The sequence below is a fragment of the Phaseolus vulgaris genome, chromosome 6 (assembly GCF_051622355.1).
Source record: "Phaseolus vulgaris cultivar YP4 chromosome 6, ASM5162235v1, whole genome shotgun sequence".
Classification (NCBI taxonomy): domain Eukaryota; kingdom Viridiplantae; phylum Streptophyta; class Magnoliopsida; order Fabales; family Fabaceae; genus Phaseolus; species Phaseolus vulgaris.
In genome coordinates, this window is record NC_143503.1 from 18,008,872 (window position 1) to 18,027,272 (window position 18,401).

Sequence of the window (18,401 nt, forward strand, 5' to 3'; positions counted from 1 at the left end):
TACTCAGTGGTTTGACTGAGGACTGAATGTAGCTCTGTGATTGAGTGAACCAGTATAATCTCTGTGTGTAATTCTCTCTATCTCTTCTCTCATTAACTGTTTGTATTTTTCGTTGTCATAAACAACCGGTTAAATCGCAATTTTAATCGATTGAAATTTTGATACCTGTTTTTGTTTGTCCATTGTATTGGTTTTCTGAATTGCTTTTCTGAGTTGATTGTTAAAGTTTCATTCTAAGAAAAGTATTTGAGATAATCTTTTGAAAACAATTCACCCCCCTCTTGTTCTAACCATCAAACCTAACACTTGCATGTCAAAAAAATTTCAAAGCTTTAAAGTGCTTAGCCTTATTGTTTTATCTAATAAATATTTAGAGAGTTCTATAATCTTCACTTTTATGAAGTTAAGACTCTAGAAGGAAAGAGCATGCTTTTGTATTATTTCCAAGCGAGAGTTTTTCCTTGTGAAACAACTTCATTATTGTAAAGCCTATAAAGATTTTGTGTACATAGTCTAGCATGCACTTGTTGCTTAATCTCATCAGGGTTCTGGTGTACTGTATCTCCAGGTGTTTTCTAATCCTGTTCAAGTTCTTGTAATTGTTCATATAACTTTCTGTATAACTGTTGTAAAATCCTGTAAAGTCAGTGTGATTCTAGCTTGAGGTGTTTGTTGTGTGCAAAGAGGGTGAGTAGGCTTTGTGGGATTCAAAGTCATCTCTTTGTGTGTGGTGTATGTGTAATCTGTGATTGGTTGCATAGTGGATACTCAGTGGTTTGACTGAGGACTGAATGTAGCTCTGTGATTGAGTGAACCAGTATAATCTCTGTGTGTAATTCTCTCTATCTCTTCTCTCATTAACTGTTTGTATTTTTCGTTGTCATAAACAACCGGTTAAATCGCAATTTTAATCGATTGAAATTTTGATACCTGTTTTTGTTTGTCCATTGTATTGGTTTTCTGAATTGCTTTTCTGAGTTGATTGTTAAAGTTTCATTCTAAGAAAAGTATTTGAGATAATCTTTTGAAAACAATTCACCCCCCTCTTGTTCTAACCATCAAACCTAACACTTGCATGTCAAAAAAATTTCAAAGCTTTAAAGTGCTTAGCCTTATTGTTTTATCTAATAAATATTTAGAGAGTTCTATAATCTTCACTTTTATGAAGTTAAGACTCTAGAAGGAAAGAGCATGCTTTTGTATTATTTCCAAGCGAGAGTTTTTCCTTGTGAAACAACTTCATTATTGTAAAGCCTATAAAGATTTTGTGTACATAGTCTAGCATGCACTTGTTGCTTAATCTCATCAGGGTTCTGGTGTACTGTATCTCCAGGTGTTTTCTAATCCTGTTCAAGTTCTTGTAATTGTTCATATAACTTTCTGTATAACTGTTGTAAAATCCTGTAAAGTCAGTGTGATTCTAGCTTGAGGTGTTTGTTGTGTGCAAAGAGGGTGAGTAGGCTTTGTGGGATTCAAAGTCATCTCTTTGTGTGTGGTGTATGTGTAATCTGTGATTGGTTGCATAGTGGATACTCAGTGGTTTGACTGAGGACTGAATGTAGCTCTGTGATTGAGTGAACCAGTATAATCTCTGTGTGTAATTCTCTCTATCTCTTCTCTCATTAACTGTTTGTATTTTTCGTTGTCATAAACAACCGGTTAAATCGCAATTTTAATCGATTGAAATTTTGATACCTGTTTTTGTTTGTCCATTGTATTGGTTTTCTGAATTGCTTTTCTGAGTTGATTGTTAAAGTTTCATTCTAAGAAAAGTATTTGAGATAATCTTTTGAAAACAATTCACCCCCCTCTTGTTCTAACCATCAAACCTAACACTTGCATGTCAAAAAAATTTCAAAGCTTTAAAGTGCTTAGCCTTATTGTTTTATCTAATAAATATTTAGAGAGTTCTATAATCTTCACTTTTATGAAGTTAAGACTCTAGAAGGAAAGAGCATGCTTTTGTATTATTTCCAAGCGAGAGTTTTTCCTTGTGAAACAACTTCATTATTGTAAAGCCTATAAAGATTTTGTGTACATAGTCTAGCATGCACTTGTTGCTTAATCTCATCAGGGTTCTGGTGTACTGTATCTCCAGGTGTTTTCTAATCCTGTTCAAGTTCTTGTAATTGTTCATATAACTTTCTGTATAACTGTTGTAAAATCCTGTAAAGTCAGTGTGATTCTAGCTTGAGGTGTTTGTTGTGTGCAAAGAGGGTGAGTAGGCTTTGTGGGATTCAAAGTCATCTCTTTGTGTGTGGTGTATGTGTAATCTGTGATTGGTTGCATAGTGGATACTCAGTGGTTTGACTGAGGACTGAATGTAGCTCTGTGATTGAGTGAACCAGTATAATCTCTGTGTGTAATTCTCTCTATCTCTTCTCTCATTAACTGTTTGTATTTTTCGTTGTCATAAACAACCGGTTAAATCGCAATTTTAATCGATTGAAATTTTGATACCTGTTTTTGTTTGTCCATTGTATTGGTTTTCTGAATTGCTTTTCTGAGTTGATTGTTAAAGTTTCATTCTAAGAAAAGTATTTGAGATAATCTTTTGAAAACAATTCACCCCCCTCTTGTTCTAACCATCAAACCTAACACTTGCATGTCAAAAAAATTTCAAAGCTTTAAAGTGCTTAGCCTTATTGTTTTATCTAATAAATATTTAGAGAGTTCTATAATCTTCACTTTTATGAAGTTAAGACTCTAGAAGGAAAGAGCATGCTTTTGTATTATTTCCAAGCGAGAGTTTTTCCTTGTGAAACAACTTCATTATTGTAAAGCCTATAAAGATTTTGTGTACATAGTCTAGCATGCACTTGTTGCTTAATCTCATGGAAGGTAAACTAATAGCAAAGACTGACTTTGTGTGTTAGAGAAAAATGAGTTAAACTTACAAGATGAAAGCCTTAACACCTCAACAATTATATAGTAATTATTATTTAATTAAAAATTGAGAGTAATTTTTTTTCTTTGAATAATAAGATTTTTTTATAAGAAACATTAATCATAACATAACATCGTACATACAACATCTTTTATCTTAATAATTATTCACAGTATATTACAAAGCATATAGATTTTGTACAATAATAAAAGTTCTACGTAAGAATAGATGACCATTTTTATATTAATATCTTCCAATGATATTAAAACTAAGCTCTCCATGGGTCGACATCCTAATATTTACCTACTAGGTAAATACTTCTCTAGACCCCACCATGCTCCCTACCTTTCATCCCGTAGTGTACCAAACTGTGACTTCCGAAACACAAACAGTTATATACATGGTCTTAACTCATTGCAATGAGACCTAAAACTCTTTCTCAACTAACATACTCTTTAACATTTTCAATGATCACATAACGTGATGATATCTTAACCAATATTCTATACACACATTCAAACATATACAAAACGTATAAAACTAATAATAGAGAATATAAGTAACCTTCTTTTATCTAAATTCAATAAAAACACATTTACTTTTACTTTTTATTATTATTACTTTATATATTTTTCTTTTAATTATAAAAGGAGGGTGTTTAAAATAATACGAAATAAAATAAAATAAGAACAAGAACTTTAAGTAGATAATTAGATATGAGTCAGTAAATCACAGACAAATGAAATAAAAAAAATAAATTAATAAAGATGATCAATGCATAATTAGATATAAACTAAATGATATAATTAAAATTAAAAAAAAAACTAATATATAACTAAAAATAATTTAATTGACATAAATATAAATTTAATAAAGAAGACCATTGTATAACTGAAAATAAATTAAATATAAATTTAATAAAGATGACATTATAGAAAAATTAAATATAAAGTTAAAGAAAGACTGATGTAAAATTGAAAAGAAATTAAATTATATAAATATAAATTTAATAAAAATAAGAATGTGTAACTAAAGATAAAAAGATTAAATAACATAAATATAATTTTATAACAGGACTAATGCATAATTATAAATAAATTAAATGACAGAAATATAAATTTATAAAGAAAATAATGTATAATTAAAAATAAATTAAATAATAGAAATATTAAAAAATAAGGAAAGTAAAACAATAATGCTTCAAAATAAATAAAAAATGTTAATAGAACACAATCATATTAATATTAGTATAAAACACGTTATCTTATTGATTGGAGAAGCTTTTAAAAGGTTAATATTTCTTGAATCTCACTACAACTGTTTTTTTTCTCTTCTATCCTACCTCTTCATCTTTTTTCTCATCTTCTCTTTCACTTCATATTGATAAGCCAAATTTCTCCAACTCATGATTATATGCATTAAATGTAATCAAATCTCTTCTTTTCTTTTTCTTTTTCTTATCTTATCTCTTATTATTTATTATCTCTTGATATAATTAGAAAGTTACTTTAAATAATTTTTTAAATTATTAATTAATACTTTAATTATTATTTTTTTCTTATTATTATTTTTTATTTTAGTTAATCATGCTTATTAAAAACTATTTGATTTGTTTCTAATAAACTTTATTAAGATAGTATATAAAATATTTTAAAATATGAAGTATTATATGTCTACATTATATTATATACGCAAATATATAATCCATTATGTCATATCATGATTGATTATCTGATTGGATAATTTTTTTTTGTCATTTTCAATTATACAATCATCAATGAAAATATAATTTTTTTACTGTTATATTATAATAAAAAAATAAGAGCAAATATATAATTTTTTTTCTTTCACATCCTTTAGCCTGTGTTTGGATTCGGGGGTGGCCTGGTAGTGCGAACGGATTATAGGGTGGTCACCTCTTTTGGTTCTGTGAGAGGGAGAGGGTGAGTGGAAAGGAGTGTTTTTTGGGTCATCTGAAATATGAGGAGAAATGAGAGTGGAAAGCATGAAAAGCCATGTAGGATTGGTTGAATGACCATGGTGCCCTTATTCACGTTACAGAAACCTCTTTTACTTTGTATTGAAAGCAGCTGCTGCAAGCACCGCACCACAGTGGTCAGTGAGTACGCATGAGATCCCTGATTTTGATTCAAGAATCTCTTTGACCAATTTGAATGGAAATGAATGCAGGAGTGTGTTGGTGAGAGAGTAGGTGCATCATAATTGTGATGCACCATTATATAAGGGTCTTCGAAGTTAATGAAGCAAATACCACATCTGTCTAGCCTTCACACAAAGAGTTGCATTGATATAAGGTGCTTGGAGAGGGTCTTCGGTGAGCATAGAGGTAGGAAAGTGAGTTTGGTAGTTCATGTTTGCCTTGGGGTTACATTATTTTCATTTTAGTTTGAAGCATAATCGTTTATCATTGAAAAATAACGCACTACATAATCGATTATGTAGTTAAAAACAGTTGATAATCGATTATAATCGTGACATAATCGGTTATATGAGAATTTTTGACAAGCATAATCGATTATGGGACCTTTGTTATTTTGACCATAATCAATTATTTGTTACCATAATCGATTATGTTAAATTTTGAACTACAAGAATAGTCGATTATGATTGTGGATAATCGATTATGACTGTGGATAATTGATTATGTGGCTTTTTTAAGGGAAGTGATAATCGATTATGTTCATGGTTTTCCAAATTTTTTATTTTTTGATTTATTTTTTGAATATTTTTTTAGGCACACTTTGATCTAAATATCTATTTTTTTTAAATATATTCAATTTGTTATTTATAATAATGAAAATCATTATTAAAATTAATTTTATATATATAACATAATTTAAAGAATCATAAATAATATTAAAATTATGTAAATAAATTAACTTAAGTAAAAATAAATTTAAATTAATAAAATGTTAAATAATAAAATTATACTTAAATTTAAAATTATAATTCTTTCAATTTTACATTTTTTTATTTATAAATGAAACTTAAAATTATTTTAATTAACTAAAATATGTAAAAAAAAATTAATCATTATTTATTCTTCTTTTATATACAAGGATAAATTTGTAATCTTACAAATTTTACTATTCAAAATAATTTATAATATTCTTACAATCATCACATCACTCACCAATTTCAATAAACTTTCCTCACACATCCATTCTAACATACCCCAATCCAAACAATCTCAACTTTCTTCACACTTTCTTTACAATTTCACTCTCCAAATCCTCAACTTTCGAGTCCCCCACACCCTCTAATTCAAACTAAGCCTGGTAACCCAAACACCATTTCTCACAAATTTATCTTTCCTTTTCTTCACAAATCAGCATATGCAAAGATGAAGTTAAGGCTATGTTTGCTTCTCTAAGTTTACTATTTGCGTTAATTAAAAGGTGTGTACTTTGGATGTTTGTTTATACTAATTGTTGATGAAATGTGAAATAAGAAAATAAGTAAAGATTGGGATTTTGGCCTACAATAGCATAAAGAAGAAGACAGATGAATAATAATAAATATATTACTACTTTACCCGTTATTTCAATTGTACTTACAATGAAAAAAAAAAATGAAATTAATTAAAAAATAAGAATTAAGAGAGAGAGCATATAAATGATTATGCTTATATGCATAATCAATCATGTCTTATGACATAATTAATTATGCTAGAGACATACTTAGTTATCCACCACTTTGTTTCTTTTCAACCAATACTTTAACCAATTTATGAGAGATCTCAGTTAACTTGAAAAGAAATAAATGCTTTTTTTTCTTTGCATTTTTCTTATTCGTTACTTGTTAAAGTTATAAGTTTGACTATTTTTTATTTATTTTTTTAATGAAATAATTCTTATTTTTTTTAATTTAAATGTTTAATTATTGGATATATTTTTAATAGTTGTAGAAAATAAAATACTTTTAAACATTAAATTGTCAACCAATCTAATTACATGAAAGAAGTGAGAAAAATAATTAATATAATATTATGTTATTGTATAATTTAAAAATTATATAAAATTAAAAAAATATGAAATAAAATTTTATCCAACCTTATAAATACTTATATAATTTATCCAACTATTTATAAATTTAGTCACTATATATTATTGGGGTAAAATAATATGAATAATTTAACCAAAAAGAAATATATTTCATATGTGATATTTTTATAATTTTTAATTAATTATTTATATTTATTAAAATTTAAATGTTATTTTTTTTTCAATATATAATTCATAAAAAAATCTTTTGTATTTAAAAAAACTGATGTAGAATTTAAAGAAGAAGAATGCTTTTATACAAAGCCCTTTATGTGAAATAAATGAGGCTAATAAGTCAAAATACATTTCCAGAATACATTTCCATATTTGGATTTTCGATCCAAATATATTTATGAATTTCAGAAATCTTTTTCTAGAATGGATTTCCAGATTTAGTGTTTCGGATTTTCTTATCCAAAATGTACTTCTTACATTGCAGATTTACTTTTCTGGAATGAGATTTTGATTTTCGAAGTATATTTGTGAATTCTGGATTTTCAAATCCAGAATAGTTAGAAATTTTGGAAAATTTGAAAGGTGATAGGGTGCAGGTTCAAATTGGTATGGTGCAGGAAGAATTTGCCTTAACATGTTTTGAAAGGAAAAATCTCACTTTCCAATGCACTCTGATCATCAATCCTCCTCTCACATTAGATTGGTGTTTCATCAAGGTGAAATGATGAACCAAACACACCATAAACCATTAAGAAAGGAAGTTGTGTATAATTATAACTGCATTTGGATCCTTCCTACCTAACACAAACAAACAGCTGCATGAAAATGAGATTTACATCCAAAATTTGAAGAAAAGGGGTAGGTGGGGGGATTTTTGTTCTTACAGAAGCAACTAGGCAAGCACAACAGCAAATCATGTTAGTCATGTTAGTGTGTCTTTCTAGATGTTACTGTGCAAAATGAACCTGTCTTTCTAGACTGTACAAAACCAGTACCTCAGAGAAACCCTGCAAATATCATATCTGTCAACAACACTTAATCCACCGAGGAACTGGTTTCAGCAGTTTCATCCTCACTAAAGCTAGATGGCATCTCTGCAGCAGACCTACATGAACATGTATGGTATTAGGAAGAGTTCTACATTCAATAAGTCAATAACAAGTAGGATTAAACTTTTCAAGGATTAAGTTATTATAAACTTTAAGATTAATGTGTTAAACTCATATCCAGTTCAGTGAAAAGGGAAGGAATGGGGCTAAGTGTATGGCTAATTTTACCATTAATTAACAAATTAAAATTTCAATAGTTCTTCAATAACCATTTCTTTCCACTTCTTAAATTCTTCTTTAGTGATTTTCAAATCTGTGGTGATAAGAATTGATTTTGGGAGAAGTGAAATTTTTTAACTTTTAAGCAGGGTAGAATTGATCTTGGGGTGTAGGACTCAAATTACATCTTATTTACACTTTTAGAAGCTGTTTGTTCCTAAAAGATAATTTAAAAAATAAACGATTACTTCTCAGAAAAATGTTGAACCAAACATGAGCAAAAGTTATTCTTCTCACCTCCGACCAAAAACTCTAATATTTAAATTGTGAATATAAATACTTCTAAGTAATCTACTTACAAAATTTCAGGAACATAAGCTCACAGAATTTCAGGAGGACCAGGAGAAGCAAGTAATCAGGAAAAAAGAGAAAATAAAAAAGATATAAACGGCCACCTTTGATTTTTTCTTGGTTCCAGGTCAGAAATAGGTGTTTGTTTAACATCATATTGTTCAAATGGGTCAACTTTAGCTCGCTTTGCAACCTATGATGTTAATGTAGAAAAGGATAAGGACACATAGTAAAGAAAAATATCCTATGCACAATGAAAGAATAAGGGGAGTGAGTTGACTAGAAAATCATGTTACAAAAAACCACAGATGCAGGAAGTTTATGCAATGCAACTAAAACTCACCATCTTTTCATTTGAAAGCACCCTAATTCCATCTGGATCATGATAATGTCTTTTTAACTTTCTATCGCCATTAAACTTCTCTTCCTGCAACAAATGCAACCAAACAAGAATGTTAAGTCATTTGAAAGCAAAACAAATTGATGACTGCATGCAAAACACACAAAGAAATGCAAGTGTACTCACGGACCTTGGCCATCCTTTTGGTAAGCTCTTTTTCTTCAGCATTCAAGTAAATTTGAGACTTATGTATTGAATTTGAAGGCTTAGATTTTACATATTCATTCTTTTGTACATTCTTCAGATTGATGTTATCGTAGAGATGTAACAGTGAATCTATCTGCTTAACTGCAAGGGTATTCTCTTCATAGTGGTCACTAGGGTTGGAAGCAGAGTCTGACCTCATCCCCTCAAAACCATGCTTAGTACCCATTCTATGTTTTTTAGCACCATTATAAGCAGATGCTTCCCCAGTAGAGTCTACATAGAAATCCAGGGAAGAGTTCTTGTGAGAAAAATGATTGGTAAAACTGTGAAAAGTTGGTCTTTGATTTATATGCTTGTGGGGTTTCTTATCCTGGAAATCAGGACCATGCAAAGAACCAAAGTCACCTCCTTCCATATGTGAATCTTGGAACCTTAATTTGGTAAAATACGAATCATATCTCTGCCAACACACAAGGAAAAGAAAGTGAGAGACCAGGCATTAACAATTAAGCACTGACTTTAAAGAAAACACCACTCACCCTAGGCTTGTAAGATTTAACATTAAAAGTCAAGTAAATGCTCAATTTATGAAGCATGTATCTTATAATTTAAACAGATCATGCTCTACTAGAATAATCAAAACAGAAGATGAATGCATTCAAAAGTTCAGCTTACAGAGCTACTGGATAGCTTTTTCGCAGCAGAGACTTCTGGTGAATTTGGAAGAGCAGAATTTGCAGCATAGTATCCTTCTGTCAAGGATTCACCAGATTAGAAGGGTAAGATTCTCAATCTATTCTTCAAATGACCATATGCAAGCAGAAACTAGATTTAGAGTTATGAGAGTCAGCAGAATGAAGACAACAAACCTTGACACATAAGCTGAGATAAATCTATTAAAGTAAAACGTTCAAAGATCATGAACTCTCCTCACCAGAACCAGAAAAAAAAGCATATTGCACAAAGATGAGTACACAAAAGTCGTATCATATGCACTTCCCAAAGGAAGGCATTCATTGCTGGTAACAAGTTTTCAACTTTAAGAAGAACTAGAGCCTCAACTCCTTCCATATGAGCATGATTTACCAAAACAAAACAATTTCTAAGGCATATCTTTCTAAAGAAAATCCAAATGCATCAATTAATAAAGCAGTTTGAGCTCTTAGCTTTTATTCTTTGTCCTCAGCCCTTGCAACCCATTTGAAAATATAATTTTATAAACCATTTGTATTCTAAACTTCAAAGAAGTAGGTGCTAACATTCATTCAAGACCTCAAATTTTAAAAGACATTGGCTAATGAATTGTGACATAAAGCTTCTGATATACAAGATCTAATGTCAACTAGCAATCTTCAGACACATGTTGAAAATTATTGTAGACCACAGCCAATCTGATCAGATTAATTGCAATTGAACCTTTCAATATTCATTTAAGAAGGCATCACTTGAAAGTTCTCCAAAACATCTAAAACATCCAAATCATAATGCACCACAAATAACCACGGGCTTGTATATTTTATTTTCTATTCAAAGAAAGAACGTACTTAAAGCTACCAGTTCCTAAGAAGGAAAACAATGTGATGTGTGCCAAATATATTTTCCACTGTCTTTTGTGAGCAACAATATTCCATTAACCCAAAGCAGCAATTATATGGTTTCAACAAAAAACAATTTTAGCCTTGCAAACCTAGTGAGAGTTGAAAAAATGTGATAACTGAATACATATAGTACAACACAACCTACCATTAGCTAGATCTGTAAGTTGGCCTTCAAATGCCCCAGGAGGAACTGTGTCAAATTCAACACTAAGTAAAGGTCCATCTTCCTGAAAATGATTTCCTAACTGCTTTTTGACAGCAGTAATAGCAACATGTTCTATCTCTCCCTTCACTTTTAAATATCCTGAAGGTTTATATCCCATATTATTTGCACCCTTGGGATTTAGGGGCGGAAGAGACCTGTTAGGCATCAAATGACTAGAAGGCTCCATATCATATGGATCCTGTCCTTGAGGAAGCAATGGGTCTTGCAAAGATGAGCAACTCTCAGATGATGTGTTGTCTGTTGCACTATCATTTTCTGTATAATGATGATTCCTGTGATAGGTCATATCTGCAGCTGAAAATTCATGGTTATAGAGGCCATGACTCTCAACCTCTTTGGGATCCAGATACCTATAATCACCATGTTTAGTGCTTCCACACGAATCCTGCACTAGACCGCTGCCACGATCCTGGATAACACCACTTGAACGATCTTGTCGTCCATTAGCACCTACTTCATCATTCAACAACTTTTTATCTTTCAATCTTCTGTGGCAAAACCATCCAGATATTTGCTTTTCTGTCAACTCCAACTCTTCAGCAAGTTCTGATTTCATTTCCTCCGTGGGATATTTGTGATCTGAAAAAAGAAAGTGAAAAGGGAAATTCTAAAGAATCATCACTCAGCAAGATGCATCAACACCCATATGACAAAAGATGTTAACCTACCATTATAAAAAATTTCCAATGCCGTGAGCTGGGCAGGTGTTTTGAGTCTTCTTTTCTTATTTTTCTCCATTGACAATTTATTCTCTTCTGATTGCATCTCAGTTGCTTCTGAGTACCAACAGAAAAGCAGAAGCACATGAGTTAAGATGGAAAAAATAACAACACTTTGCAATAAAAAATACCAACAACAAAAAAGAAGAATCTTATATGTCATACCATCCACTTCAATTGATAAAAATGTTATGAAATCAAACATACAGCTACATGCTTAACAGCAATGAGTATATGAAGAAGGACGTATGTAAGACCAATTGAAATCAAGTTTAAGATTGGAAATTTTCCCAAGAGTGAAAAAACTGCTTTCCTTGAATCTGAGAGGAAAGATTCTTGTTTTCATCAAATGATTCCAAAAAGAAGAAGAGGTTTGAATTTCAAGAGGTTGTTACACAAGATCACTAGGAGCATGTAGTTAATGAATTTCATTCCTAACTGCCAAGAAAAAAGGGTTTCTGTGCATAAAAAATATAGAAACAGATCATAATCAGCCCTTTCTTCCTATCCTCACAATTTTGTCAACAAAATGCTTTTTAAAAATTAAGAGCTCAGGTCCTGTGTAAGTTAATATACATGCTTCATACTTGAATATTATTATACAATAAAGCTTAAGATTTAAAGAAAATTATAAAAAAAAGCTTTAAAAAACAGAAAATAAAGTTGCAAAATTACCAGAATTTTGCAAAGGAACAAAGCATGCAATACAAAAAGTAGATCCAACCGTAGGCATCATTTCATGACATTAACAAAGAAAACTAAAACCGTTCCTTATTACACAAATCAAATATTTAATTCCAAATTATGACAGAAATTCAACCAAATCCCAATTTCCCTTCACTTTGATAAACTATCCCAGAGCCCAATGACCCCAAATTCAAGACCTTGATGTCATAATAACCATCAAAACAACAACCACCCAGGACCTAGATTCCAACCAAGCCATTCAATACCTGAATTAGAAACAATTTTGAAAAAAAAAATCACATAAAAAAACTCAAATCTCTGATAACACAATACCTTCCATGGTTGTGAGGAATTGTGGTGAATCTCCCTCTTCTCTGCAAGTTTTGGAGTCAAAGGTACAAACTTTTCACTGGGTTCTCAGAAAAATGAGACCCATTTCAGAGAAATCAAAAGAAAATACAAAATTAAAAAGTGGGTCTGTGTGATTGATTCAATTTGACCCTTAATTCATCTTAGGTAAAAGAACAGAAAAAAAGAGAGATAGTAACTTCTGGGGAAAGTTGAAAGCCAATAGAGACAGCAGAACCATTTCTCTCTCTTTCTCTCTCTGCTTATTTGTTTCTTCCTCCAATCAGCTTTTACATTTTCTTTTTTCTTTTTTACTTTCTGATTGAACAGAGAAAATCAAGTTATGTTTTTCCATTTTCTAATTAAATTGAATTTAACTGTGCTTTGTTTTTTCCCAGAAAGAATGAACGCTGAAAGAAAATTATGCAGTTTTGGACAATGCGTTCTCTTATTTTATTTTTTCATCTATAAAAAGATTATTCCGTGCACTTTTTCTTTTGGAGTCGTTCTTGAATCTTGATCCAAAAGTCAAAGATTTTTCTTTTGTGTTTTCGATTAGAAAATTACTGATAATAAGTATTTAGTTTATTGTTGCAATTACCCTCCACGGCTTCTAACGTGTATGCATTTAACTTATGTAAGATTTATTTAATTTGATGTAAGATTTAAGATGACTAAAATGTTGACAAACTTATAACACTTTTTAAGATATAATGTATAATCACTAAAACATATCAAATTGATGTTGATGGGCACAAAAGTGAAACTTATTTTTGTATTCTTAAATACTTTTCATAAAAACACTGGCGAAAACACAAGTATAAGTAATATTTGGTAAGGCAAAAAATTCCTCACAAAGGGGTTGGACCCCTCAAGGACTAGGATGCAAAAAAAGTTAGTTGTTTAATGTTTTCCCTTTTGTTCTTATTATAGGATTAGAGGATATTATTCTTTATTCTTTTTGCATTCTCTTTTGTTCATACGAATATGAACCAAATAAGTTTTTTTTTTTAGTTAGTTGACAATCATTTCCTTTAATTACTACTGTTATAAAGATTATATGTTATTTCTCATTTTTTTTTTGTTTGATTGTTTTTTTAAGATAATTTCAAGAAATGATTTAAAAATGGTATGACTGGTTTGATTTTTGTTTGACTAGTTTATCCTTTCATATTTTGAGGTGCTAAAGCAGAGGTTTCGTCTAAGTCATTCTAGTGAGTGTTTCGTACCCTTGCTCAAGTGAATTCTAAAACGCTTAAGCCGATGTGTTATTTGAGTCACTCTAGTGAGTATTTTAATTGATACCTCTCTCAAGAATTTTGAGGTGCTTGAGTAGAGGGTTCATTTGATTCACTCCAATGAGTGCTTCATGTGATAGTCTTGCTTAAGTGATTCTAAGGAGCTTGAGCGGAGGTTTTGTTTGAGTAACTCTAGCGAATGCTTGATAAATGCCATAAATTAGTGATATTTCATAAAAAAAAAGATAGACACTTATGAACTTTAATTGATAATAGAGTTACAATCCAACCTTTAATTTAAGAATTTGAGTTTTTTTACACATTTTTGGATTATGAGATGAATAAGAATGATTTTTTCCAAGTTTGTGTTAATTTCATAAATCTAAGGGAAGATGGAGATAAATGACTAAATGAGAATGAACAAGTTAAAGACAAGATGAAAAGACAAAGTTGGAGCATTAAAAACTCGCCCAAGCAAGATCACTCCAGAGGAAAACTTGTTTTTTGGAGCAAACTCACCCAAGACTCGCCCAAGGCTTGCTTAAGCGAGTTCACTCCAGTGAAGTTGAGCTTTTTCTCGTAAAACTCACTTAAGCAAGTAATATCTCGCTTAAGCGACATGTCACTTAAACTACATCAAATTAGGTTAAATAGAAGGCGTAAGGAATCTATATATGAGAGGGAGGATAATCAGAGATAGAAAACCCTGAAGGAAGCACTCGTCAAGGGGAAACCCTGAATCTTCTTTTCTTGCTTTCCATGATTGTAATGGTCAATATGAGTTACTAAGTCTTCCCTCAGAAAATAGAAGTAATATGTTCAAACTCTTATATATTGAGGTGATATTTATTTATAATATTCTATTCTTGATTGAGATTGATATTATCATTTTATTCTTAAAATTTGAATCTTTATTCATGATTTTGATCCTTAAATTTGACTGAAAAGTACTTTTAAGCATGTGATGTAAATGATAATGCTTAACATATTTGAATGTTAGGAATATATTTGAAATGTTAATTGCTTTATAACATTTGTTTGTATAAGAAAGTTTTTATAAGTATGTAAGGAATTGATATTTAGGAGACAATCTTAATAATTTTGTATGCAAGGAATCAATATGAATGAGTTTTATATGTGCATCAATGCCAATCAAGATGACATGTTATATGTTTTTATTCATTGAATATACAAACGAATGAAAATGATTAACCCCAATTCCAATTTTCTCAATTTTATCATCTAAATCATTTACTTTGTTTTTATTTAAATTTCTTACATAAATTCATGATACCAACAACCTTTTAAACAAACTTTGTCATATCTTTTATATTTAGTGAATATTATACTTGAGATTTTAAAATTGTTCCTTGTGGGATCGATATCCGTCCTTAGGCACAAATTATTACTTCTGACTCGGTACACTTGCCAAATTAAAGAGTCATCAAGTTTTTGGCATCGTTGTCGGGGAACAGTTCTAATTTAATATTGTGAATATTTTAATTGTCTAGTGTTTTTATTTTTCATTTATTTCAAATTTGTTTTAATTTTGTATTTTATAAATTTTTATTGCTAGTTACTCTTTGTACTATTCCTCGAGTAAATTGTCTTATATGATATTAAGAGGCCAAATTTTTAAAGATCAATTGCAATTTGAATCGAAAATTTAAAATGCGGCTTGGAAGAACAAGGTTAAAAAGGAAAACAAAAACAAGAAAAAATTAGAGAAAAATCTTCAACCACTTCTAACCTTCACATTAAAATTTGCTAGGAAGAAAACAACATGGTTGAAGAACAACCACCAGAACCCAAAAGAACACTTGGAGATTATGCTATGCAGCAGGGACCAAGGCATTTCTAGTATTGCAATACCTGCTACCACTAAGGCCTTAGAAATGAAACCTGCATTCCTCAGTCTAATTAGTACCCATCAATTTACAGCAATGGACCATGAGGATCCATATACACATTTTTCTACATTTTATAAATTGGTGGAAATAATGGGCTTTCAATCAGGTGATATTGAATTTGTTTATTTGAGTTTGTTTCCTTTTTCATTGGTGGGAAAATTTAAGGAATGACTCAAATCCAATCCAAATCAAAGCCTCACAAGTTGGAAATATGTAGAGGAGAAATTTTTACAAAGACTTTTTCCACTACCATGCTACATGAAAGCAAAGTTTGATATTTCTATGTTCAGACAAGGATCAAATGAAGCAATCTTAATAATTTTGTATGCGAGGAATCAATATGAAGGATTTTTATATGTGTATCAATGTCAATCAAGATGGAATGTTATATGTTTTTATTCGTTGAAAATACAGATGGGTGAGAAAGATTAACCTCAATTCATATTTTCTCAATTGAATCATCTAAATCATTTACTTGTTTTATTTAAATTTCTTGCATAATATCCTGATACCAACAATTTTAAACAAACTTTGACACATTTTTTTTTTATATTTAGTGAATATTATACTTGAGATTTTAGAACTATTCCTTGTGGGTTCGATATTCGTCCTTAGGAACAAATTATTACTTCAGACTCAATATACTCTTCGAATTAAAGTGTCATCAGTGCTTCATCTAATACCCTCGCTTAAGCAAATTTTGTTTTGTTTGAGTGACTCTAGTGAGTACTTCGTCTGATGTCTCTTGCTTAGTGGTATTGTGTTTGCTCAAGCGAAGATATCGTCTGACATCCCCGTTCATGTTTTTTTTTTCAAGTTTTTTTTGGTTATTTAGGTCTTGCACATATATGATTGTTACATAATTAGGAGATAACAATTCTATAATTAGTCAAAATTCTGTTTTCTATTTATTAGGACAAATTTGATATCTTTTGGTGATTTGATTTGATTTGTATAACTTTAATTACCTATTATTTCTTTCCTTAATTAGGTTGTAAATAGTCTATAAATTTATACTGTAATCACATTTGTAAACACATTCAGAAATATATTCAATCTTCTTCTTTCAACTTGGTATCAAAGCTATTGATCTTGGGAGACTCTGCTTCTGCATTTCTTTTGTGCAACCTTCATTGCTACAATCTTGTTTTCTAGGCAGCCTTCAATGCTGCAACTCTGTTTTAACTTTTACATTTTTTCCAGGCAGCCTTCATTGTTCCATCCCTTTTTTTTTGTTGACTGTCACATTGCACCATTGATTGCTGACCACTGCCCACCTTTGTTGACCATAGTTGAACGTTGACATCGTGTTGACCGTCACCACTAGAAAAAAATTCCAATTAATTTTGTGAACCGGACCAGATTTTGCCAATATGCAAAACTCAATCGGTTCTGAGCTCTCGTGGACTCCCTGATTAAGACATCTAGCTATTGTTCCTTAACAATGAGTGGTAAGAGTTCTAGTTTCTTATCCTTTAATGCTTCTAGTACTGAAAATATCTGGATTATAGACTTTGGTGCTACTAACCATATGACACTTTATTTGTCTTATTTTTCATCCTACACTGCTTTATCTGGTAACCAACATATTACTATTGCTAATTGTTCCAATATCCCCCTTACTGGTTGTGGTAACATCCACCTTCAATCTTCATTTCCTTTAAAAAATGTGATTCATGTTCCCAAACTATCTAATAACCTCTTGTTTATTCAAAAGGTTACCCAAGATTTAAATTGTGCAGTGATATTTTTTCATTCCCATTGTGTTTTTCAAGATCTCGCCACGGGGAGGAGGATTGGAATTGCTAAAGAGCAGGGCGGGTTATATTACTTACAACAGGAAGAAAATAAAAAGTGTGCTAGACTGCAAGCACACACTTATAATCTTCAGCAAGACCTTGAATCTTGGTCATTGTCTCAAATATGGCTTCAACACAAACGTCTTGGTCATCCTTCATTTAGTACCCTAAAGTCCTTATTTCTTGTTTTATTTACAAAAGTGTCTGTTGAGTCTTTTCATTGTGATGTTTGTGAGTTTGTTAAACATCATCTACCAACTTTTTTTCCCAATAGTAATATAAGTTCTAAACCTTTTGATCTTATTCATTCAGATGTATAAGGACCTTTACTTATTCCTAATATCTTAGGTGCAAAATAGTTTGTTTCATTTATTGATGATTGCACTCGGGTTACCTGGATATTCCTCATGATAGATAAGTCCAACGTTTTTCACTTGTTTGTCAATATTTACTGCATGGTTCAAACACAATTTGGAAGACCAATTAAGAGATTGCGTTATGATAATGAAAGAGAATATGTGAACCAAAATCTTTCCAAGTTCCTTGAGGAAAATGAAGTTTTTCATGAATTAACTTGCGTGAATACATCTCAATAAAATGGAGTTGCAAAAAGTAAAAGTCGTCATCTCCTTGAGGTTACTAGAGCTCTACTCTTCCAAACGTCTATTCCTAGATATTATTGGAGGGAAAACAATCTTGACTGCCACTTATTTTATTAATAGATTACCCTCTCGGGTTCTAGAGGGTGTTAATTATGTTCAACTTATGACCACATTCAATCCTTCTATTCCTTTTTTGACTAGT

The 18,401-nt window shown here is 30.7% G+C and overlaps 1 protein-coding gene across 2 annotated transcripts; it reads right to left on the bottom strand.

Annotated features, from left to right (window-relative positions):
• Window positions 1-7,654: 7,654 nt before the first annotated feature.
• Window positions 7,655-13,090, bottom strand: LOC137831112 (uncharacterized). 2 transcript variants are annotated; one of them, XM_068638648.2, is made up of 8 exons: window positions 12,636-13,090; window positions 11,565-11,672; window positions 10,816-11,475; window positions 9,748-9,824; window positions 9,056-9,532; window positions 8,869-8,952; window positions 8,630-8,718; window positions 7,655-8,011 (listed from the first exon to the last, which is right to left on the bottom strand). In XM_068638648.2, exons 1-8 carry the CDS (start codon window positions 12,640-12,642, stop codon window positions 7,942-7,944), a joined length of 1,572 nt encoding a protein of 523 aa, XP_068494749.2. In that variant the 5' UTR covers window positions 12,643-13,090; the 3' UTR covers window positions 7,655-7,941. The 2 variants fall into 2 exon arrangements, with proteins under 2 accessions (XP_068494749.2, XP_068494750.2); XM_068638649.2 differs by lacking the exon at window positions 8,630-8,718 and having other exon boundaries at window positions 12,636-12,988.
• Between the last annotated feature and the right edge of the window lie 5,311 nt (window positions 13,091-18,401).

Bases quoted from the DNA above. Each gene is read 5' to 3' on its own strand.
- LOC137831112 (XM_068638648.2), bottom strand. The intron at 9,825-10,815 runs GTAGGTTGTGTT...AATCCTTGACAG, and splicing joins ACTTACAGATCTAGCTAATG to AAGGATACTATGCTGCAAAT. The intron at 9,533-9,747 runs GTAAGCTGAACT...GTGTGTTGGCAG, and splicing joins AAAAGCTATCCAGTAGCTCT to AGATATGATTCGTATTTTAC.